General features: G+C 44.5%; 1 protein-coding gene across 3 annotated transcripts in view; it reads left to right on the top strand.

Moving 5' to 3' along the window:
• Positions 1-16,270, top strand: part of LOC116939322 (ADAMTS-like protein 3) — a 99,153-nt gene that overhangs the window by 32,176 nt on the left and 50,707 nt on the right. For all 3 annotated transcript variants that reach the window (XM_032947537.2, XM_032947527.2, XM_032947547.2), the window contains exons 5-11: positions 855-900; positions 1,544-1,783; positions 5,835-5,964; positions 6,391-6,465; positions 9,025-9,182; positions 11,815-11,926; positions 16,082-16,220. In XM_032947537.2, coding sequence (XP_032803428.2) covers positions 855-900; positions 1,544-1,783; positions 5,835-5,964; positions 6,391-6,465; positions 9,025-9,182; positions 11,815-11,926; positions 16,082-16,220 — 900 coding nt within the window. The remainder of the gene's footprint in view (positions 1-854; positions 901-1,543; positions 1,784-5,834; positions 5,965-6,390; positions 6,466-9,024; positions 9,183-11,814; positions 11,927-16,081; positions 16,221-16,270) is intronic.

The raw sequence follows: 16,270 nt of genomic DNA, 5'->3' as shown, positions 1-16,270 counted from the left end.
TGCCCTGTTAAATCACTCTTGCTGCGCCCATCCGTCGATATTCTGTTATGAAACCTACATTTGTTTTCACAGTAGTCTAGCATGCAGTGCATATGTTATTTTATCTCTATGATTTGCTGCGTTGGAACGATAAAAATCACACGTGAATTTTTTTTCATTTTTTTAACTAGCACATACTGGTATTACATAACTTTAAACACAACACGAATGTTGAATGAACCGAACATGCTCTTAAGTCAGTTACAGAGCGCGTGTGCACATTAGCTACATTTTCTGCACATTAGTTGTTGCATTCCTGCACCGATATTTGGCATAGCGGGCTTAATAATGTGTCACGCAACGTGCGTGCAAGCAGGGTCAGGTTTGACGTTCATCGATATGAAAAGCTGTCACTTAAGTGATAAGCCCAAGAATGCAAGCTGGTCTCAGGGAACATTCTATTGCAGTTCCTCCTGATATTTTTTTTCCTCTCTCGAAAACTGTACATTTCAGACTTCAGAATTTCTCACCAGGCACACATACCATGGGAGAGGCTCATTTTATCGTGAGAACATCAGGCTTCCGATGCCAGGGACTCTTTTGTACAAGTAAACACGAAGCAACGTTACGATCGCGTACACGTAAGCGCAAGAAAGAGGGGTGTTTTGTCAGAGGCTATCACAATTAAGTGTCCTTTGATCACACAAACCAGGAATGTGCACTCCAGAGCGATGCTGATGAAGATGTCAAAAGTCGCATGCCCATACCTTTATTTGGTGTCCGAGACGCAGTTGCATTTGTCATTATTCCTATTCCACGCTTTTCCACGGGTTTACAGTTTTAATGATTTTTTTTCATCTTTCACTGCATTGTAGAAATTGCGAAGGACGGAATATAAGATACAAGTCGTGCAGCAACAATGTAAGTTTTCAAAAACGTGTATGTGTTTCGGATTTGCGTAAGTTGTGGGGACATTACGTCTCGATGTTGTCCGCTCACGCCTGAAATGGTGCCCTTTCAAGCTTTGCTTTGTGGCACCGTCTGGTTGCAGCAGAACTGTCGTGGCTGTACAGATGTGGGGTAGGGTTTGGCATGGAAAGGCTAACCGGGTCGTGGCTGCAATTAGGCCTTAAAAGGTACAATGTTGGGCAGAATACAATGCTTTATATTTTGATATTACATGCGGTGGCAGAGTGCTCAAATCACAATCAGAAGGTCAGCATTTAAAATCCTGCTCAAGGGTTGACTTAGTCAATCACCCCTCCAGGATCAACAAAGGAGTATCACTCTTTGATAAGTCACCGGTCACTGTTGCACAAATTGAAAATTAAAAGCCCTCCAGTGTGCGAATGCGGTCATCCAGAACAGACCGTACAACACATACAGACGCAATGCCCCAAACCACAAGTACGATACCACTGCGCTGCTCCTGACGTCTGGCTTGACCGCCCGAATGCCAAAATTGTTAGTCGTTGCTCTGCGTCCACACCGGCCGCGCGAAAGAAGAAACGGGAGAAGCGTTCACGTTTTGCCGTGGGGTGTGGGTGCAAAAATCCCCTCCCAGGACTGCCCCGCGGAGTCCGGGGACTTCCGCGCCCAGCAGTGCTCGGCTCACAACGACGTGCGCTACCAGGGCCGCTCCCACGAGTGGGTGGCCGCCGGCGGCGACCCCGGGCGGCCGTGCGCCCTGACGTGTGCCGCGCGGGGGTCGCCCCTGCTGATCGTGGAGCTGGCTCCCAAGGTGCTCGACGGCACCCGGTGCCGCCCCGGCTCGCTCGACATGTGCATCAGCGGAGTGTGCCAGGTGAGGGAGTGTTTCCTGGCACGCGTGCGCGCGCTTCCTGCCTTTGCCGGGTTTGCCCGTCCCCTTTGTTTGCCGGATCGTCGTGCGCTCCCGTGTGAGTCCGCGGCATTTTTTTGCGCGGTTGCCTTCTGCCGTCGCGTTGGCTTTTGGCGGTTGTCGCCGTACCCCTCCGCGGTGAGTTTTTTTTTAAATCTCTTCGGGGCATGACGGTGTCCGACATTGCGCTCCACATGCGGGAAGCCTCTTCAGTATCTTCAGCTCACCAACACGGGGAGTGAAACAGCGGAAGGCGACGTTGCGGAGTTTGGCAACATCATCAGCGTCGTAAGCCGTCATCATGCTCGTCCGCGCCACAGAACGAGGTTTCCTGCTTTCAAGAGGCAGGATATGAAAGCAGCTGCCATTGTTAAAGGAGTCCGAGTAATCGACCACAAAAAAAGTAGTCAATTATGTTGACTTAATAAATCAGCATGATTAACTCATTGTCCAAGATCTATTTCATACAATAGTGTATTAAATATTACCCTGTCTTTTTTTAAGTCAACAGAATAGCCCAATAACGCATGTTGAAATGTCACATTCTCATCAGCATTCTGCGTTTCAGTGCGTAATCCTCACATGGATTGTACGTGTGAATTTATTATCGCATAAACATGCATACGCGTGCTTCACTGCTGTCATCGTAGAACACAGACACGTTTTTCCCATCTCGCTCGACATTAAAAATCTTAATGTATTCTATTCTTTGCTGGTAATCCACATTACATGGGATGGCATATTCCCAAGAACAAAATACACGGTCCACTCTTCAGATTCCTCAAGAGGATTTTATCTTTCATAAGGAATTGCGGTTGATCTATGAGAGTTTAGTTGGCTGGAATTCACATGTGCGGATTTAGGTGGTTAGCGTTAAAAGAGGGTGTACCAACCTCTAGATATTTCAAAAGAATAATGTGCAATGTGGTGGGATTATTCAGAATCAAAAGAGTTCTTTGCCAGCAAAATGAACTTGTGCTCCCCAAGTGGGCGGCTTCCACCCACGCCCCGCTGTGTGCTATTGCAGGTATATATATCCATCGGTGAGATAGATATGTGATTGTTGGAAGAGAATACCGTATTGCATATCCCAGACCCCAAAGTGTAAATGTTTTCTTTGCCCCAGGGCATTAATGTACGCGCACATTGCACGCGCTTGTTATATCTTTATCAGAATTGTAAACAGCGTTGAGAAAATAGTTTTCTACTGAAGTGTTTTCCTCTGAAGGATGTTGTTCTAAGCCTGCGATGGCTTGTCCTCAAATTGTGCTCGCAATCGCGGTGCCGTTTTTCGAATTGTATCGCTTGGGTTTAAATGGACCTCAAAATAAATGAAATCTGGGGCAGCTCCACGCGGCATGTAATTCCACGAGACGTTGACAAATCATTCTGGTCACTTCATAAATGTGATGTTCAATAAACGGAATTGGAGGTGACCGCCAGGGCAGTAGCAGCAGCGGGTACGCATTCCGCCCGTTCCATGCACGACTTGTACAGCAACCTCACGTGCATAAACACTTTTTGGGTCAGATAAAGAGCCCTGATGCCTCTTGCACGGACAGCCGGAGAGAGAGAGACAGTCGCCTGAGTATTACAACTGCCCAACCCCCACGTCGGTCAGAGAGAAAGAAAACACACCACCTTAAAAGCGTGTAGTGCATTTGTCCCCAGAATGCTCCCCCGGCAGTCTATCGTCTGGCGTCTACTGTCTGATGGGGGGCGGCGGGTGGGGGGAGGGTGAAATGAGGTTAAAAAAACGCCATGTTCAGGTCTAAGACTCTGGAATGCTCCAGGCCATAGGCGGATGCCACAAAATGACAATCCTCATGTCTGTGGCTGTGAAATTAAGTCCCTAAAGATTATTTCGTGATATCACAAAGCTCCAGAGAGACCTTACATCAGTGGGGGGAGGGTTTCTTTCTGGAAGAGTTAGTACAGTGGTAGTTTTTGTGCATTTTTTTTCGACAGCGGGCTGAATTAAAATATAGAAATCTTACACTGTGGCAAGATGGTACTGGATTATAAGAAAACAGAATGTGCCACCAGCTCCCCGTCCAAATCTGTCTTGTTAAGGCATGTCTTCGCACATTCTGATGGCAATTGCTGTCGACAAGATGTAGACCATTTTAAGTTTTAAGCATTGCCTGCAATATGTAGGAATGACTACTTTACATAACTATAATCATTAGCAATTATCAATCCACTGCTGGATAAAGGTCTCCCCCAGCTATTCCCATCTGTCGTGGGTCCTGCAATGCAGAAAGCCATCTCTCACCTGCCCACGAACCAATTCCATCACTCCATCTCCATGGGAGCCATTCTTTATCTGCCACTCCAACTTTAGTTTAACATGTCGATTTTCGCGACCAATGTCATCCATAATTAGTTATGGATGATAGTTGGCTAGTGGTGGTGGCGGGTTTTGACGACACATTTATGTATTTATGCGATCTAACCCAAAAAATCTCTATTATGGACTCCAACGTTAGTTTCGACCAACCACCCTTCCAGCGGCTTGTCCAGCCCAAGCCCAGTTACGTTTCACGAACGCCTAAATGACTATTGCACCATCATTATTTGTCTGCTTGGTTGCACAATTTCTCTCGCCTTTGCTACGTTTCCGCCAAATCCCTAAATATTTCGGGAACGTTGTGCATTTGGCTAATTTATAGCATTAGCAGTTGTAAACAACAAAAAAACACGGATGGCACACGCACACACGTGAGGTTATTAAAGTCTGAACGAGATTGGCTCCCGATGCTAAATTGTGAGAAATTTGTTTGGCCATTGTGGCAGTTTGTCCGCGGAGTGGCAGTTAATCAATAGGAGCCTGGGGAGGTACAGACCACTTAACACGGTTTCTTTTGTGTAGTTGTTTGAAGGACACTTCGCTCAACAGTCGTGCATTGTTCGCACTTCTATTCACAATATTCATCAGCGCTGTCAATGCTGGTCACCGATGATGTGATGACTCGTGTTCAAACTAGCCGGGATGCAATTGGCCTTTCATATTTTGCAGTCGCCGCGCTTTTGGTGATTCTGATTGTGTCATTGGAATCCTCGAATTTGACACTTGCATTTCCAAGGCCTCGCAGCCTTGTCTTACACCATGTTGCCATTGTCAAGTCTGGCATTCAACTTTAATGCTGAAGTGCACGAAATCTGTGCTGAAGGGTGTTGCATTTTTATTGGATCCTTCCTTTCTTTTTCATTTATATTGCAGGCACGCAAAAAAAAATCCTGGAATTGCTTTTAACTTCAACAATTCGCAGAATGAAATGCAAAAATACGCCAGATTTTTTTGCATTAAAATTAAAGTGAATTCTGCCCTCAATTTTGTTTCATCTTACATGTGTGTAACATCATCACGACTTGACATATTTTCCTACCACATGGTACAGTTAGCAAAATATCACAACAATATGGGCCAACAGTAGATGTTTTTCTGAGAATTTTGTGGTGCCATAATTCGTTATTTGGCCTCTAACTCAAGCACGCTTGTGGAAAGCTCTCCGCTGCAAACTTAACCCGTGCGAAAAAATGATCTTGCATCTTAGAAAAAGTGTGCATATAAGCATAACTCAGTTCTGTGTCTCCACATACACGTACAACAAATGTTTAGTCTATCAACGGTCGATTGGCTTTCCAGAACAAAAGTATCAAGCAGCACTTGTTTAACAAGACTGGCTGAACTGATGAGACCTAGGATGTCGAAATCAGTCCCAGAGCTTGCTCGCTTAAATAAACGCTGCTGGATTATATTGGTCTGGAAAGCGAGATACGCCGATGAGCTCAACTGTAACGTATTTCTACGTGGAGACACACGAAACAGAGTGCCTGCTTCTATATGCTTTTACACACAGTGTGTCCCACCCAAAAACACGGCCAGTGGGAGTTATGCGTGGGGAGGCTGCTGCTGCTGCTGCTGCTTGAGTCTGAAAACCGCTGAACAGTTGCTGTACACGGGCCGTTTGCATTGAATGACCCCCCCCGTGTCTTTCCCTTCCCCTGCCAGCACGTGGGGTGTGACCACCAGTTGGGCAGCCAAGCCAAGGATGACAACTGTGGAGTATGCGGCGGCAACGGCACCACGTGCCGCCTCGTGAGAGGACAGACGAGGCCGCAGCTGTCTTCTTCCGACAAACGTATGTTTCACGATCACGGACAGCTCGCTTGTGCAATGACCATCGACTCTTGTCTCAACCATCTTGCAAGGAAACAAAATCAAGCACTAGGTTAGCCATTGGCTTGGATGATAAGCCGCTACTATCTGGTCTGATTGTAAAGACATAAATGCTTGTCAGAGTAAAGATGAAGGCGCATGGTTGAGATGTTTACAGGAAATGATTCTGCTGTTACTCTTGACTAGGGCTCCTCTGTTTTTTGTGTATACCAAAAACAACTGAAAAATATAATTTCTTCCAAATGTCTATGCGTCAAAAATGTATATATTTTTTATTGTTTTCTAATGACATTGGTCACGTAAATAACAATATACCATGTTGTATTATATCTGTAACATTACATTTTGTTAATATTTCACTTCCTTAATCTGTGTTTTTTTTATCTAGCGGAGGAAACGATCATCACCATGCCATATGGAAGCCGACACGTGAAAATCACCAACAAAGGCCCCAATCACCTCTGTATGTTTCACTGCGCAGTACACGATACATATAATCGCGACACGCATACTACAGCCTAACTGTATATGCCATCATGTAGCAGATACATGTTTATTGCTTACGCATGCTTTTGCCGGTAGGCCTCCACTAGAGGAAGCTCTAGAGAGCCTCCTCCAGAGGGTACTTGGCCTTTTCGTCCATGCTGGCCAAATGTCTCGGAAGAGGTGGGGGTACCCGTACGTCACCCCACCACACACAAACCTGCCGACTGAATAACTGGTGCACTCATCAAGGAGCATGAACCATCAGGCAAATTCCCGTCATCATCGCAGCAGTGGCTTTTGGCGAACCATCGAACAAAAAGCCGGTCACTGCTATCGCGAACTTTTCAGATGCGCGTCTGTGGCCATCTGGAACGCTATCCCGTCCGACATTAGGAAGTCACTGGAGCTATGCACTTTTAAATCTAAATTGAAAAGTCATTTCTCTCGAAGTGCTTGTTGTGTTTCATTTGTTGTCCTTCCCACGCATCTCCGGTTAGCTACATACGGTGCGAAAGAAGTTCAACATGCAAACTTACATTTTTACTTCTGGGTGGACAGATGCGAGGGTATTTGATAAATGAGCCCCATTGTTTAAACTGCATTGCCGGGAGATCGAATCGATCTGCCAGTCCACTTTGACAACATCCTCAACTTGACCATACTCTATACCACATGTATAAAGTTTTCAGTCACTGTATAAATAGGAGCAAGGAGTGAGTTGATATTCTTGGTTCTTTTGGTAAAGTCACGTAGAAGGGAAACAATAAAACAATACGTGACTTTACCGAAAGAACCAAGAATATGAATCCCTGCAGTCACGAAAGCTTTAAATCAAGAGTGAATTGATGTTTGAGATGCTTAAAACACACGTGAAGATGGCTAATTGAAGTTGTTGCTTTATCCTTAACATGACCTGGAGATGAAATTAACCCATTGAGACACGAAAAATTGCCTCTTTTTGCAAGGGTGACCTGGGTTACATCAAGTTGATCCAGGCCATGTGAATGAAATATCAGACAAATATTACAGCTAGCTATAATTCTGCTAAGGGACTCAGGAGCCTAATAAAATAAACACAAAACAGCAGGCACGGGCTTAGAACCATCAGAAAAAAAATTGCAGTAAAGTATTGAAAACGATGTATTTTTGTGTGTGTGTAAAACACCGAATACACATGAGGGTTTGCTTGAGAAGCAAGACGTAGGCTGGTGCCTGTGTTTTATGAGGTTCTGCAGGTATGGGCAAACCCCATTACAAAGTGTGGCAAAACACATTTGTCTTGAAAGCCGTTGAAATAAATCTATGCGGAATTTGTGACCCAAAGTTGGTAGGTTTGCACTCTTTGCACTAGCGGTTACCTTGCAGCACGGATTGTGAGGTGTTGACGTTGCCCAGGCTCTATTTACAACCGTTTTAGAACAGGTGTAACAACACTGCATAAAGATAACTTTACTTTTTGTGGTGCCAATGAATGAGAAAGTAACGCCTCTCATCTGTCTGTTCTGACAAAAAAACGCTTGGGTAGAATAGGGTCAGGCAGCCTGTCAGCTTTGCCGAGGCACTGGAGGTTGGGACTCAACTTGGGCCTGGGAACCCGCAGTACTCGGAATGGTGAATGTTGTAAGTGGGTTTACTCTCCAACACACCGGTGTGTGTGCTGATCTAGTAACGAATTGGAATGTTTTGTTTACGTGACGAACCTTACTAATTGGCTGTGTCGGGTGGTGGCGACACGTTCAAACCCTCGATTATGGATTATATTGGTCGCGAAAGCCTACGTGTTATACCGTTTGTTAATGTTTGCGTCAATCTATTCCTCTCCAACGTACGCAACCTTGGCTACCAATTATTTTCCCTTAGCTCTCTAAAAGAGCTTAGCCACAGTGGCCAATGATGGTGATGAGTTGTTTTTTTTTTCTCATACGGTCTGTTCCAATGCACTTCTGTCAACAGTTCACATTCTATTTGAACGTGGGGCAGCCGCAATGAAAGAACGTGTCTTGGCAAGCATGACTGCTGTGCCACTCAAGAGTGCTTGCCGCTGCCCACGCTGCTCACAGGCAATTTATGGCCACTAACCACGAGAAGGGATGCTGCCCTGGTGCAATGGTTAACACACTCGACTTGCAATCTGGAAGTCGCCGGTCCGATTCAGTCTCCAAGGCATTGCATTCGAAGCAATGGACAAAGTTTGCTTTTTATTCCCTCCCTCCCGCCTCTGTCCACCCAGAAATATAAATGGGGGGAAAACACAATTATTCGATCAGCGGGTCAGGTGGGAGAGGGAATAGTATGAGCACTCGGGTGGGTAGGGTATAGTGTGAGCACTCGCATTTTTTCCCTGACGTCTGGCTAGCACGGAAAAGTAGGCCAAATACTTTCTCGAGGGGCTCTCGAGAGGCCCCTCTATCTCGTCGAGTGGTACGAGCAGTGGCATGAGTAAGCCAATTTCAGGGCTGCACCTTTAACATTTACCAATCATCAGCCAACAGAGCGGTAACGTTTGCCAACTATTTTGCATGACCTGGGAGGGCAGTTGTAGAGAGCAAGACGCTGCAGGGGGTGCGGAACACGCACTGGCTGGATTGGTCCGGGACGGCGTTGCTCGCAAACTCCACTGCCGAGTTCTCGCTGCTGCATGACAAGGAGGTCCTCAAGATGAGCGGGCCGCTCACTGCGGACTTCACGATCAAAGTAAGCGGATGGGCTTGTGCGCTCTTACAGTCACCGTTCACTGGCCAGTTTGGTGGCCTTTAACCCTCTCCCCTTCTGACGACGTACACACGTGTTCGTCGTCGGAACGGAACCAGAAGGAAAAAAAGAAAGGCCATGTGGGAGGGCGTGTGGCACAGTGCGGTTGTGTCACTACAATTGCCTGCGGTGAGTACAGCGTCTTTAAAAACAACATCCGCTACGGCCCCTTAGAAAAATTAACGCTGAACCGCGTGCGCATTTTGAGATTCAGCGGTGAACGGGACCCAACCTGCAACTTGCAGACGTCTCGGAATTGGAAAGGGTTAAAAGGTAGCACAGCGACTAGATTGTTGGCACAATATTGTGCTAGGGTCGCCACTAGTACCTGGTTTTATCAGGATCGTCCTCTGAGGTAGATGTCCTGGGCAATCTGGGACATTAAAAGTCCGTGTTTTTTCACTTGCGTAACAATACACCACTCAAGATGATGCATTTACATGTAGTTCTCCCGTCTTCTGGTATTGTGAGATAGTCTAATTCCCAATTCATGGTACTGTTTTTTTTTGTACCTGTGTTGCTGCAGTTTTCATTGCATTATTGGTTTATTGTGAGAGCTCTCACACGCATTTTGTAAATATACTGTCTATGGCAAATGTACCAAAACGTGTTTATAGCCTTTTTTAGTAAATGTATTATGATTAAATCCCACAGTAGTTTATATGGATAATCACAATTTTTTCCAATATATGGTACACATTAACTTTGGAAAACTTTTTTTACATTAATTTTACAGCTTGTATTTACTTTGTTTATGCTGTACAGTATATTTGATACTTTTTTAATCCAGGCAGTCCACGTGTTTTTACAACGCAATGCTTCCCGGATACCCCATCGTAAATCGGATCCTATTTTCCCATAGACAGTAGAAGCAGTAGAAACATCACTTGCCGATGTGTTTTTCCCTTTATCACCTATATTTAAACGGGGGTTCATCGGTAAAAGTCCACAAACACACCTGAGAATAACAAAAGCTCTACGTCAAGTCACATTGGAATCTAGACCGACTGTTGAAATGCGTTGAGAGTCGTGTCAGAAGATGTGTTGTAAATCAAGTTTCTGCGTCGTAAGATCCACGGTGGAATTATATAAACGTCGTAAATGTGGATTGTCGTAAACCGGAGACCACCTCTATAACCTTTTTAAATACACCACTGGTCTATATTACGTACAAATATAAACTTATTTCTGCAGGTCGCAAATGGAGTCCCGTATCGTGAATTGCGGATTACGATGACGACAACGATGGTCATTGTAACATTTTGCTTTGAAATGGTAAAAAAAAAAAAGTGATTGTTACTATTTATAAAAAGAGGAGAGACTACCCTGCCAGAATCCCTCACTTTTTCCTCATGCCCGGGCCAGCACTGAAATCTTGAGGGGTTCCGTCTGTAAGCGATGCATTCCAGTACGGAAATTGATGGCAGCCACATTGGTTTTAACATTCCGTGGCACACTCACTGTTTTGTTTCCATCGTGAAATTAGACATGGGACGGCTACTACAATTTATTTTTTTGCACCCAACCCTTGACTTGCTTCCACCTAGATTTTATATCTGGCTTGCAAGGGATCGTTGCGTTTTGTTTTTCTTGAAAAGTGGACATTGCAAGCGGTTTCAAAGATTTTTTACCCCTTAAAAAAATAATGTTAAGTGTACACCAGTTGTATATTTTCAAATGCAGCCCTATCCGATGCTTGATCATAGTTTTAGTTTCAGAAAATTTGTGGAAATATTTTCATATGTAATAACGAGTACTTTAACAATAATACTGTGCATTCCTTTGATAAATTTTCACTATGATAAATTGCGTCCCAAAAAAGGTAAATGAAACAAAAAATAAACTATATCATGTGGTGGTGAAATCAGTTGGTCAAAGGAGCGCTTTTCAACTGAAACCGAGGAATCACCACCGCCTGAGGCTGGCTTGGAAAAAAATATGTGCAGGGGATGGGCATCGATGTTTATTCTATATTCTGACTTGTTAGCTCAGTTGGCAAGCCAACACAACCCGATGTTTGAATCGCTTATTATTCTTGTGAAATAAACTATAATCACCAATGAGCTCGTGTTGAATAAAGCGGACCTTATAGATTGTTAACCAATACAATACAGTGCATGCAAATACCGCGTACGTGTGTGCGTGTGGCGGTGCAGTGGTTAGCGCACTGCGCTATGAACCCAGCGACCCGAATTCTATTCCCCCTCATGGCCAACACCAGTCACGATTATCTGAACCAGCCCTGGGCCTACCCTAGGTCAACTCGGCCTCCCAATGAGTACCTGGTGCGGTGTGTAAACATTGCCACGAAGGAGACAAAACCGGCTGGCCATCGACCCACTCATGTGCCCTGCTGGCCTTCATAGGCGCCCGCTCACAGCTCTTGCCCCAAAAGTCTGTTGAGCCTTTACGGGGGTTCTTTGTCTTTGTGAGTGAGCGTGCCTACACAGCCACTCAGGAAAGACTCGGTCCTTCCAAATTGATTCCCCCTAGGCTGCGGGATCCTGTTTGGCAGTGTGCGGCGTGACTGACATGCTGTTTGTTTGCTCTTTGCCCCCCCCCCCGCCCCCCCCAGAGCAGATTTGTGGGGCCTGGAGAGAGCTTGGTCCAGTTCTTCTTCTATCAGCCCCTCAGCCATCAGTGGCGTGAGACGGACTTCTTCCCATGCTCCGTAACCTGTGGCGGAGGTATGGCACCGACGTGTCTGTCACTCTTCCCGATGGGCAGCACCGTGATGGAATATATAAATACTCAACACATTCGTCGATGACACTGTCCTAAAGAGGAAAGACATATATAGTGGAGATCATTGTCTGAAGCATCGCTCTTCTGAGGCTGATGGAGAAGGACCATTGTCCTAAACGTCGCATATTACATATTCTTCGGGCAATGTTATGATGGATGTGTTAGTTTTTTTTTGTTATTTGTGCTTGTGCACCACTGCCAACGTGGCATCGCACACATATTATTGCAATAACATTTGTAATATAATGGTTGCGGAAGACAGCTATCACGGTAAAGTATTGAACCTTCTTCAGGAAAGAAAGTAAAATATTGCATGATTTGAGTTGTTCCCCTTTAAAAAAAAATGTTTTGGTGGACCCGCCTGTAAATTCTTCGTGGTTTGCTGATAAGTGCTAAGACACGCATTGTTTTATTTTATTTGTGACAGTTATTTTCATGTCGAAAACAAGGGAAACATTATGCTTTCATTTCCATCTTAAATTATGTTCAATTTAGCGCTGAATTCTTCGGAATATGATTCACTTTCTCCCCTGTATTTCAAAGAAAATGTGAGTGCGTATTATAATTCCCGAGGGTGTGTTTGTGTGTAATCCGATTTGTGTACAACCCGAGCGTAAGTTTGGGGTGCATCTTGCATGTATGTATGTTGAACTTCTTTCGCCACCGTACATATCCAACCGTGCTACTATTTTGGAGAGTCTTATGATCTAGAGAATGGGATAATTTGATGAGTTAGACTTTTTCATGAAGTGGAAAAGGAAAAAATAGCTGAAGTTTCAAGCAACTTGACTGTCATTGGCTTAAAAAATAATTAACCATGGGGTAAAGAGCACGTGTCTTCTTCAAGAAGCAGAAATGTAAATTGCTTTATAAACGGTATGTCTGTTGAACGTGATGGTTTTCACATTGCTTACAGACGTTGACACGGTGCTCGCTGTGTTCGTAATTTATTGAGTCAGTCTAATTCAGATGTTTTTTTTAATCATATGTGTTGTACGCTTTTGGAGGGACCCAAGGGGACAGTTCTGGATCTGTCTAGGAGGTTAATGTGATATTTTAGTATTAGAGATGAGTATCTTTCTCAAACACTGAGGCCAAGCTGTCCCTCCACTCAAGACAGCTTCATGAAATAGCTGTTCAGAGAAAGTATGCTGCATATGGGAAAAATAGTTGAGCATGTTTAATTCTATTGGTATGGCTGCGTACACAATGAAAACAAGAAATATAGAATTTTCAAGCGTACGTCTCGGTAAGGAACAAAAAGTGCTAACTGAACATTTAAGTACATGTTCATTTGTTGCACGGATGGTGCCGTTTAGCCAGTTGCCCGGCTATTTCGCAAGGGATATCCGTGGTGCGTGAGCACAGCAGGAACAAAACAAAGACAACAAACGTCAATGTTGTGGAGAACGAGTGCAGGGTCCGTCAGGGATATTGCACAACTAACAAACGGGATATTTAACAGTCGTTAAATGAAACATGCGCGACTCCAAAAAAACATTTCGCGTGTAATGTGAAAAGTTGGGTACAGGTGCTCGTCATGCATATGTATTTTAGCCTAACGGTGACATGAACACACGCAAATTGAAAAAGACAGCGCAAACACATGGGAGGAAAGAGAAAACCAGGAGAAGTTAGGTACAGCTGCAAGTATGCTCTGTGTTTTGGTTTAATAGGGAAGTAACGAGAGGGAGTGAAGGGAGGGAACCAAGCAACAGATGAGCCGACGCATTAAACTTGGAGATATTTTCATTTCACCAAAGTTTTAACGAATGGAATTTTTAGTTGGAATAAGGAGGCACTTCTGAGGCTGTGGGAGGGAGTTAAAGGAGCTAGAGGAGACTCGAACACACAAGCTCTGCACACACGTAAACGCATTTGCGAGGTTTCTCGACTGATAATACTGAAACTCATCCATTCACACCATAAAAAAGTAGTCTCCATATATGAGTCAATATACATTGGCTGATAACACAAATGAAGATACAGTTTTGAACAATGCCTAGGAAAGTATTGTTTTTACTGAAAAATGCATTTTGATTGCCACGTTTTAATTATAATTTGAATGTCTATGAACACCCAGGCTGATTAGTGGGGGCATCGTTGGATTGTAAAATTTGTAATTTAATTGTTTTTTCTTTATAATTCATTTGCACTCCCATGATGCCGATTCCTGACTTTCAGTGTACAGAACGTTTTTTGTTTTGCAGCATATTAAATATTTTAATCAATTGCACACCTACTGTAACGTATACATTCTTTTTTTTAACGAATTAAACACAGGTACCATGAAATAAAGAACGTTTTTAGGTCATAGCACATTTTCATACAAATTTAAGCCACTGACTTTTTTTTTGCAGGAGCAAATATGTTCCTTCTTCACATTCCTCTATGTTGTGCTGTTTCGAACGCCGGTGTTTTGGGTCCTCGGCCCTGCTATGGCCGCTTTTGTTTTCAACTCCGAAGCGTGTGGCCCTTTTGAGAAAAATTCGCGGCCCGAATATTTCCAATTCCATCGCCTAAAATGAACGGTAGTTTTTCGATGTGACATGCAGATTGATGTTTTTTTCTTTTCTTATTTTTTGAAATCTGAAACTTTTGCTCAAATAAAATAATCGGCAAAAGTTGAAGGAACCACCTCCTCTGCACCACCGTACATACCTTGCCCATTACCCATACAAGAGAAAAATATCGATGATATCTTTTGAAGGATTTACCGTGTTATCGTGGATTATAAGGAATTTTTTTTTTATACAGCGACCATCTACATACCTGGATGCCTATGGCTTAAATCCCGAGCACTGTGCGTCAGCGCCGCGGGCACATTCAATACAAGCTTGAGAGCAGGTGCAGCAACACAAAGGCTTTTACTTGCCCCGCGATTTTTGCATACTTTTTGCATTTTCCTCACCTCCGCAAGTGTTCCTATTGAAAGAGCAATCTTCTCGCGTCTATTAAGAGTGGGACAAAAAATGCTTTTTAAAAATTCGGTCTCAAGGTTCGCGTTTGTATGGTAAACACTATGCCACCATAGTCGAAGCTTTTGGAATGCATTAGTGCCATGACGGTGCTGAATTTCACACACGCGCATGTTAGCGCAGCCTTGACGGTGGGGGGGGGGGGGGCGTGGTGGGAGGTGTTTTCCCCTGAATAATTTTTCTGAGTAAATAATTGGGAAATTATGCTGGATACATTTACTGACATTTTATACCCTTCGTGGATTCGTAGTCCCGAGAGTTGGAAGAGTTTTTTGTTTTCAAATTATTGAAATTAATGTTTGCCATTTTGAAAAAAAACTTTTGACCCTGACATTGCACACAGAGACTTGCCTTTTGGTCGAATATCTAACACTTAACCTCCACTTTGCAAAACATGGTGCGCTTTGGTAATGCCCCACATAAATTATCAGGTGGCCTGAAATATAACGGTTTGCCATGTTGAACTGACAAACTCGAAAGTTCACAGAACAATAAGGCTGTGCAGCCAAGAGTGTCAAAAAAGACAAACTCGTTGCTATTAAGTGTACATTGGGAGTAGGTTTGTAATGTCAAATGCATTCCTAATATATATGGCATCGTGGGGAATTTCTGCATAAATCAAAGAAAAACACACGGACGGAATTTGCAGGGCTGTATTTGATCGGCCCGTCGCTTGGAGATGGCCAAGAATATGCCCCTTGCGTTTCTATCAGGAGGCAATAAATGGTGGTGAATGTAAGGTTGTTCCCATAATAAATCAAGATTGAACAAGGGTCACCAGGGTGAAGGGCTTGGGGTCCGACCACCACACCGTCATTTGGGAGCGATCTAGAGTGTTGCTGTTTAAGTACGAGGATTTATGTTTCTGTTTTTTTCTTTTTTCCCCGAGCCGTGAAAGGCGCCTGGACATGTTAGGGCCACCCCAGCACGACCACCCAACAACCCCCTTACCCTCAGCGCTCCCTTGCCAATCGGCCCTACGCCCTGCCGCTCACACTTTACCCCTTCCCCCCCACCAAGCTCGCTCCTTCCTCCCTTGCAGTGCACAATAACAGATTTTGATGGCCGTGTCGCCGAGCGTAGGTCTACGAATGAACTTCAGCCCTTGCCGTTGCACAGGCTACCAGCTGACCTCGGCCGAGTGTGTGGACGTGCGCTTGGGCCGCGTGGTGGCTGACCAGTACTGCCACTACTACCCGGAGAACAAGAAACCCAAGCCCATTCTGCGGGAGTGCAACATGGAGCCCTGCCCAGCCAGGTTCTGGGAAATGTTGCGCATATCTCCATTCACGGCTGCCATGGAAAGGG

The sequence above is a fragment of the Petromyzon marinus genome, chromosome 1 (genome assembly GCF_048934315.1).
Source record: "Petromyzon marinus isolate PM22_M1 ecotype Great Lakes invasive population chromosome 1, UKy_Petmar_22M1.pri1.0, whole genome shotgun sequence".
Classification (NCBI taxonomy): Eukaryota; Metazoa; Chordata; class Hyperoartia; order Petromyzontiformes; family Petromyzontidae; genus Petromyzon; species Petromyzon marinus.
The sequence above is the reverse complement of the archived record's forward strand: the minus strand, read 5'-3'. Positions and strand labels throughout refer to the sequence as shown.